The following is a 9582-nucleotide window of genomic DNA, read 5'->3' as shown; positions in this document are numbered from 1 at the left end:
TAAGTAAATATATTTAAATGGGTAACTAGCACTGCTGCTTCTTGTTTCTGTAGACGTAGATAAATACTTGAGCTGGTATGCAAACTGGCTGTTTATGCACAAGGTAAACCTAAAATAGCCGAGGAGGCACAGAAGACCCTTATGCTAAATGCTGAAGGTGCGTTGCCTAGCCCTTGGTGGATGCTTAATGAAATTTCTAAAAAATGTAACAAATGGAAGTGCTTAATTTAGATTCCATACACTTGAAATATTCAGTGTCAATGATAGCATTGTGTATCACTAAAAAAGTAAATTTGATATTTCAAGAAAAACATTTAGAATAACAATAACAAAGAGTGAAACTATCTCAGAGAACTTAGAACTTTCTTTTCAGGATTCAGCATTTTCTCTCACATTCCTCTCCAAAGGATCATGGAAAGGATTCTTCATATGCCTGACAGAATTTTAGTCTGTGTCTCAGAATCTAAATTCCTAAAAATCGCTGTCCTGGGCCATCTCTAGAGAAACAGCATAAAGGTTTTTAAAAACTGAGAAGCATGCTTTCTTAGGGCCTAAGCAGTACCTGATTCATTCTGATTTTGAGGGGATGGATGCTGAGGTCAAACAATAATCTAAATATGCCTGTTTTCCATTATAAACAGCCACAGGAAGCAATGGGTGCTGCATACTATTTTCAACAAATAATGGCTGCCTAGTGCGGGATGAGGGAACAGGAGAAGAAGCAGCAATAGCATTAGTCCCTGTACTTCCCGTCAGGTCCTGCAGGCTTAGACTCTGGATCAGGTAATGGCATGTATTATCATCAAGGAGGGAACGTGAGGTGGTATTGTATAGCACAGCACAGTGTAGGATGCTTTTGTAGTACTGTGTGCTGCCTTGCCTCTTTCATTGAAAAAGCTCAGTGCAAGATCAAAAATACACTTTGAGGTGGATCTCTCTTCCTGTGATTTAGTCATTGTACTTCCAATACTTTTCTCTATTCTGTCTCCTTAATACTTTCCTAGAATCACAGGCAAAAATAAGGAAGTGGGAGAGATTCTGGGTAAGTCTGAATAGTATTTACCTTCACCTTTAAAAGAGAAAGTATGGATCATCCCACAATCATCCCACAACACAATCCTCTTGTTCTTTGTGTAGATGACTGGGAAACTGGGCAAGGAGAAATTTTAAGAAGCAGGAGACTTAGACATCCCTAGTTTGAAACACGGAGGCTCATATTCCTCCAGAGATAACAAGCCAGTAAACAAACACAAAAACAAATAAATAAGATTGATTCACAACCTGTTAGTTTTTTGTAAAGGATTTAGTTTAGTGAAACAGATGTGAAGTCTGAGATAGAAAAACCTAGATTTCACTTTGAATTAATCACTATTATCTTTCGGTTCGGTTCAGTTCATTTGCTCAGTCGTGTCCGACTCTTTGCGACCCCATGGACTGCAGCATGCCAGGTCTCCCTGTCCATCACCAACTCGCGGAGTTCACCCAAACTCATGTCCATTGAGTCAGTGATGCCATCCAATCATCCCATCCTCTGTTGTCCCCTTCTTCTCCTGCCTTCAATCTTTCCCAGCATCAGGGTCTTTTCAAATGAGTCAGTTCTTCGCATGAGGTGGCCAAAGTATTGGAGTTTCAGCTTCAGCATCAGTCCTTCCAATGAACACTCAGGACTGATCTCCTTTAGGATGGACTGGTTGGATCTCCTTGCTGTCCAGGGACTCTCAAGAGTCTTCTCCAACACCACAGTTCAAAAGCATCAATTCTTTCGTGCTCAGCTTTTTTATAGTCCAACTCTTGCATCCATACACGACTACTGGAAAAACCATAACCTTGACTAGATGGACCTTTGTCGGCAAAGTAATGTCTCTGCTTTTTAATATGCTGTCTAGGTTGGTCATAACTTTCCTTCCAAGGAGTAAGCATCTTCTAATTTCATGGCTGAAGTCACCATCTGCAGTGTTTTGGAGCCCTTCAAAATATTGTCAGCCACTGTTTCCACTGTTTCCCCATCTATTTGCCATGATGTGATGGGACCAGATGTCATGGTCTTAGTTTTCTGAATGTTGAGCTTTAAGCCAACTTTTTCACTCTCCTCTTTCACTTTCATCAACAGGCCCTTTAGTTCTTCTTCACTTTCTGCCATAAGGGTGGTATCATCTGCATATCTGAGGTATTTGATATTTCCCGGCAATCTTAATTCCAGCTTGTGCTTCATCCAGACCAGCCTTTCTCATGAGGCAGGAAATTAAACATCCTGGCCCTGTCCCTGGGTCAGGGAACTTAATGACAGTAACTTACCCTGGAGTCTGGGATGCCTGGTCCTTTTTGAAGGAAGTGACATTCTGTCTCACTATTCAAAGAAGACATATCAAGAAAGCTATATGGTGGATAGGTCTTCAAATAAGGGAAATAAATTGAACAAAGTCAACATAGGCTAGAGGTATATGCTGTAGCTGAAATTTGCAAGTGGTCACTAAAGTTTAAGCATGAAATGCTAAGTTATGAGATACTGTGATCATATATTACATCATCCAAACGAGGATACTCTTGAGTGCTTAAGGAATGGAAAGAAATAACTTGGGAGTCTTTAGGGTTTTCTATGTAGAGGATCCTGTCATCTGCAAACAGTGAGAGTTTTACTTCTTCTTTTCCAATTTGGATTCCTTTTATTTCTTTTTCTGCTCTGATTGCTGTGGCCAAAACTTCCAAAACTATGTTGAATAGTAATGGTGAAAGTGGGCACCCTTGTCTTGTTCCTGACTTTAGAGGAAATGCTTTCAGTTTTTCACCATTGAGGATAATGTTTGCTGTGGGTTTGTCATATGTAGCTTTTATTATGTTGAGGTATGTTCTTTCTATTCCTGCTTTCTGGAGAGTTTTTATGATAAATGGATGTTGAATTTTGTCAAAGGCTATCTCTGCATCTATTGAGATAATCATATGGTTTTTATTTTTCAATTTGTTAATGTGGTGTATAACATTGATTGATTTGCAGATATTGAAGGAGGGAGGAGGGTTCAGGATGGGGAACACAGGTATACCTGTGGCAGATTCATTTTGATATTTGGCAAAAACTAATACAATATTGTAAAGTTTAAAAATAAAATAAAATTTAAATTAAAAAAAATAAATAAACAGGTTGACAATAAAAAAAAAAAAGGAATAACATGGGAAAGAGAAGATAAAAACTAAAGTTTACTTTATTTAATGACATGCCAAGAAATTTGAGCTCTATATTCAAATTGTTAAGGAGACTTTGAAGATTACCAAGTAGGATTAAAATGTCTTCAAAAGTATCTACAGAACGTATTTGCTTTGAAAAATACAAAAGATTATACAAATAAATGAGTGGATGTAGCTGGTGGTCTTTAAAAGACAGCTAAGAGTGGTAATAGGAAGGAAGGACTGATAATAAAATTATTTCTGGATTACAAATACAGCTTTTCCCCTGACTAAGGATAGAATACAGATAGTATATGTGCTGAGATGACCTGGACAAAATAAAAACTAAGATACTTTGAGTTATAAGGAAATATATGTATCCAAGATAAGCTAGAGGCACACCTGAGAAGGTCACAAAGATGTTGGTAGATCGTGTGTTAGACATCATTATCTAAAAAGCAGAAAGTAATGGAGCTTATTTTGCCATGGGATAGAGGCTGAAATGATTTAGTCTTGGATATGAAGAATGTAAACTGTCTGTGGAAATTTAAGATAGAAATATCTAGTGTGCATTTAGAAGGGATACTCATGAATTGTGACATAGATTGCTTATACATTACTTGTCTGAAAATTATCTTTATGTTGGTTACACCTGAGGTTATGAATCTAGTTTTGCTTGATATTCAACATTATTCTGGAGAAGGCAATTGCAACACACTCCAGTACTCTTGCCTGGACAATCCCAGGAATGGAGGAGCCTGGTAGGCTGCAGTCCATGGAGTCTGTGAGAGTCGGATGCGACTGAGCTTCACTTTCACTTTTCACTTTCATGCATTGGAGAAGGAAATAACAACCCACTCCAGCGTTCTTGCCTGGAGAATCCCACGGACGGGGAGCCTGGTGGGCTGCTGTCTATGGGGTCGCACAGAGCTGGGCGCTACCGGCGACTTAGCAGCAGCAGCAGCAACATTATTCAATCTTTCTCTACCTCAGTATCTTCTTTTATTTGCTGACAAAACAAAAACTACAATTTTGCAATTGTGGCTCTAAAATTACATTTATATTGTTTACAAAACTTTAAAAATATTCTTTAATATTTATTTATTCAATAAACTGTGCATTTTCATAATCACTATTATTCAAAGTTGTTGGTACTGTTATAAATGTAATTTTATGCCAAACTGAAGTCTACCTTCTCAAGGATGATCTAAACTAAATTTCTTTCTTTTTTTTTTTTTTTCTTTCTTCTCTCCTAGGGTACAAACATATGGGTGGAAAAATAGAGTCTCCTTATTGAATCAGTTATGTTGGTTTCCAACAATTCATATATGCCCCAAAATATTTTATTCTTAATGGAATTCCTGGTCTGGAAAGAGTACATGTGTGGATCTCCTCCCATTCTGCACAATGTATATCATCTCCCTTCTGGGAAACCTTGGCCTTGTGTATCTCATTCATCATGAGGAGTCCTTACATCATCCAATGTATTTTTTTCTGGCAATGCTCTCCTCGTTGATCTCTTTACCTGTACCACTACCCTACCCAATGCACTCTGCATCTTCTGGTTCAATCTCAAGGAAATTAACTTCAATGCTTGTTTAGTCCAGATGTTCTTTGTCCATGGGTTCACAGGTGTGGAGTCTGGGGTGCTCATGCTCATGGCTCTGGACCGCTATGTGGCCATTTGCTACCCACTGCGCTATGCTACCATACTCACTAACCCTATCATTGCCAAAGCTGGACTTGTCACCTTCCTGAGGGGTGCATTGCTGATGATTCCTTTTCCATTCTTGGTTAAGCGTTTGCCCTTCTGCCAAAGCAATATTATCTCCCATACATATTGTGACCACATGTCAGTGGTGAAGTTATCCTGCGCCAGTATCAAGGTCAATGTCATCTATGGTCTGGTGGTTGCCCTCCTGATCGGAGTGTTTGATATCAGCTGCATATCTGTATCATACACTATGATCCTTCGGGCAGTGGTCAGTCTCTCCTCAGCAGACGCTGGCAGAAAGCCTTCAGCACCTGCACTGCCCATATATCTGCCATTATTGTCACTTATGTTCCAGCATTCTTCACTTTCTTTACCCACCGTTTTGGAGGACATGCTATTCCCTCTTCTCTTCACATCATTGTGGCTAATCTTTATCTTCTTCTTCCTCCAGCTCTCAACCCCATTGTTTATGGGGTAAAGACAAAACAGATTCGAGACAATGTCATAAAGTTCTTCCAGGGTGAGAAAGGTGCAAGTACTCAGGACAAGTGAAATGAGATAGAATAAAGATGAATGAAAAACAACAAAGGAGAAACTCATGTGTGATATTGTGTCTTTTCTATGAACTGTTTTATTCAAGTACAGTGGGAAAAGTTACAGATAATTCTGGATTTATATTCCAGTGACTCCCCATATTTTTTTCCTCTATCACTAGTTTGAACCAAGTCATTGATATTGGTTTCTCACACCTTTCATCTTAATGTATTCATGTAGGATATTTTCTTAACCTTTTGAGAGTTAAGTGTCTTGTCTGTGATTATAATCTTCCTTTGTTGTTCAATTGTTAAGTCATGTCCAACTGTCTTGCAACCACATGGACTGTAGCCTGCCAGACTCTTCTGTCCATGGGATTTCCCAGGCAAGCATAGTGGAGTGGGTTGCCATTTCCTTCTCTATGTAATCGTCCTTATGGATAAGAAATTAAATGGCTTTTCAGGACATTTTCCAGGCTAGGCAGTCATTGAAGTTAAAATTCAGTTTATGAATTACACTGATAATATACAGGCAAAATGTCAGTCACTGCTTTTTTTAAAAATGGCACTTAGTAAACATCATATTGTAAAAAGCAAGCAGACCAATTTACTGAAGAAATAAATATGCAATCTATAGCTTAGCTTTAAAAAACAATACATGCAATATACATCTCAAAACAGCTATGTTGTTTCAGAATATGGATTTATTTTTCCTTTATTGATATTGAGGCTTTTTCTGTATTAAATAAAATGACATCTATAATGCCAATGGAAACTACATAAGTAATTCTCACAACTACCAATTTTATAAAAACATCTTGGATATAACCTCTCCACTGTAATTCCCAATGAAAAATTTATTTTTCTTGGTTCACTGATAATCAATAATCTACCTTACTTCTCCCTTCTACCTCAGGAGTTTCTAATGCAACATGCATTAAGGTGTTGTCCATGGAGCCCTAAGAACCTCAAGACCATTTGAGAAAAGATGTGTGAAGTGACAATAATTTTCATAGAAATATTAAGGCATTTTTGGCCTTTTTTTCAGTTTCATTCTCTTACTAATGTACAAAGGATTTTCTAGAGTCCATATGATGTGAGATTATCGCTGTAAAAAATTAAGTATGTCCACATTTGGGAGATCTGCATAGCACAGTGAGCCAATATTTCCAAATGACAAATTTTGATCCCAACCAGGAATTGAATCCATATCTTCTGCATTGGTAGACACATTCTTTACTGCTGAGCAATCAGGGAAGCCCTATCTCTTAATTTATTTGTGCTCTATTCATAAGAATTCAGCTCTTAAATATGAGATAAAATCCTATTTATGTCCTTCATCTTTTCTTTTCATAGTTCTAGTGTTTATTATTAAAACTGATTTTATTGTTACATAAGAACAACTTTATGCTCCATTTGCAATTCATTTGCAAAATTCTCAATGATCCAAGCTTATACCAAATATTGTAGTATTGACCATAATTACATTAGACTTTTTCCAAAGTGAATTTTAAATGATTTCAATACATTAGAGTTTAAGTTTTGTGGAAACTGGGCTCATATTATTCTGTGGGAGACTTATATTAACACAAGAACATGGTCACTTATTTATAAGTACAGTTATCATACTACATGTTGCCTATTCCCATTTCTAAACTATAAAAAAGCTTCTTCCTCACTAGTCAGTTCTCAATTTTACACCTCATTTCTTTTCCTAATATGATGGTTTGTTTCTCCAAGTAGATTTTCTTATCTAAAATGGATAAATGCAGTCACAACTAAATGCCTCTAGAAATGAAGCAATTATATTAGATTCTCATCCTGAGAACAATGGGAAGGTAGGTGAAAAGCAACCACTGTGATCATGAAGAACTATTTTCTTGTATTTCCCCACTTCTAGTTACAGGGGTTGATTCATACCTGACATCCACCATGAAAGAACCAAAGGATCCTATTTGCTTTTAGAAAAATCACTACATAGTCATTATGGGAAGTCACACTGAATTGCAGTCTGAGAAATGGGCAAAAACATTTTCAGAAAATTTAGTCTTTTACAGCACTTCTGCCCTTAAATGTGGGGTGGAATCAAGCCAGGGTTTCTGAGGATACAATAATGAATTCATGTACACTCAAAGTCTCTCTCTGCTTTATCCTATCACAACCAACAGCAGCAAATATCCTACTCTTAATCCCACGTTCATATGTCCTTTAATACCTTAGTTTCTGGATAGCAAAATAGCTGAATGCAATTGGGTCCAGGTGTTCAGGACATCAGTAAAAAAAACAAAACAAAACAAAACAAAACAAAAAAAAACACTACTCCATAATAGCTGTACATTACTGTCCTCAACTTTTAAATCCCTTGATATTTGTACTATTGAATTGAATATTTAGAGATTAGGATGACTGTTATATATCCCAGAGGATAAGTGCAAAACACTCGAGATGCAAGTACTGGTATGGGAATTAAGCTAATTTTAATTAAAGAAGGAAAAATGTGGAAATTTTCCATTCTTACTATGAAGTGATACGTAAGTAAGAGTATTTTTTATCTGCATGTTTCTATATTTGTGTGCTTTTGTCTGAGATATATAAATACAGAAATGAAAATGATCATAATTTAATGAGCATTAGACATTTTAATATGTATTTTTAGTTCTTTTTGTGTCAAAATGTAAGCACACAGTTGAAAATATTTACAATGTTTTTGAAAGTTTCAATCACTCACATGTACATTTGTTTATGTGTTCCTTTGTATATCTATCTTACTTTCAAGTGAGGATAATGATAAATATTATGACACTTTAGAAGTTCATCAAAATTTCAGGCTTAGTCTGCTTAGATATTCAGTTAGGAAAATTTAGATGCCCAAATTTGAGATAATAATGATGATGGTGTTAATATCAAAAACAATAATAATAAAGCACAACTGATTCTAAATTTATATTCTTTAATTAGACAATAAAAGTAGTGGGTCTAAAAAAGATTTCAGAATTAGATAAATCTAAACCTTAAATTCTATAATGTAAAGAACCCCTGTGCCAATGCAGGAGTCCTGAGTTCGATCCCTGGGTCAGGAAGATCCCCTGAAGGAAGAAAACTTCAAGAAGGAAGTGCAGCCAACTCCACTTTTCTTGCCTGGAAAATTCCATGGACAGAGGAGCCTGACAGGCTACAGTCCATGGGATCAGAAGGAGTCGGAAATGATGGACATGCATGCACACATACCACATCTTTATCCATTCATCTGTTGATTGATGCTTATGTTGGTTCCATGTCTTGTTATTGTAAATAGTGCTACTATGAACAGTGGAGGGCATGTGCTGATACATTTTTAGTATATATTTTCTACATATGAGTTTGAAAATAATGCTTGAAAAATATCATATTAAAACATAGTTATGGAATTTTCAATTGACATTATAGAATAAGCAATTTTAAAACACGATTATTCATCAGTATTATAAATAAAAGTGTGATCTTGTTTTTTACATAATATATTTGACATTTTTCTATTCTTGGACATGTATGTTCCTTTAACTTATAGGAAATAATGCAATAAATACATACGTTGAAAATAAATTTTGTACTATGTTTTCATTTTATTATTTCTTATAGAAGTGAAAATTACATACAATCAAACTACCCATTTATATGATTTAAGAGTGCACAGCACTATATTGACAGCGCTGTGCAAACTTCAGCACTGTGTAATCCAAGAACAGTTTCAATTCCTCAAAAGTAATCCATAACTATTCCTCAGTCACTCCAAATTAAACAGTGTCCCCAGTCCCTGGAAACAGTCAATTTACTTTCTGATTCAATAGATATACCTATTCTGGACACTGATATAATGAAGTTATACAAGTTGTAGCATTTTTGGTATGTTTGCTTGTTTTTTTATTTTTTTTCACTTAGCAGAATTCTTTCATCAATGCAACAACATGTACTCATACTTTGTCCTTGTGAGGAATGATAATGATCTCTTGTGGTTATGCTCATAAACTCAGCAGGTGATGGATATTTGGATGCTTCCTATTGTTTTGGCAGATAATGTTGCTATGAACATTAGTGTACATAGTTTTGCTTTAACTTCTGTTTTGAATATTTTAGGTATAGACTAAGAATTGAATTTCTGAATAAGTTTGGAATTGTGCTCAACTTTTTGATTAGTTG

The 9582-nt window shown here is 36.1% G+C and overlaps 1 protein-coding gene across 1 annotated transcript; it reads left to right on the top strand.

Moving 5' to 3' along the window:
• Positions 1–2559: 2559 nt before the first annotated feature.
• On the top strand, positions 2560–5425 carry LOC102276915 (olfactory receptor 52N5). Its single transcript, XM_005896272.2, is given in 5 exon segments — positions 2560–2624; positions 4462–4547; positions 4550–4666; positions 4669–5163; positions 5166–5425. Coding segments are annotated over 5 exon segments (1023 nt in total).
• The last annotated feature ends 4157 nt before the right edge of the window (positions 5426–9582 follow it).

This window comes from Bos mutus, chromosome 15 (assembly GCF_027580195.1).
Source record: "Bos mutus isolate GX-2022 chromosome 15, NWIPB_WYAK_1.1, whole genome shotgun sequence".
NCBI lineage: Eukaryota > Metazoa > Chordata > Mammalia > Artiodactyla > Bovidae > Bos > Bos mutus.
Note: the sequence above shows the minus strand (reverse complement) of the source record. Positions and strands in the feature narration are given on the sequence as shown.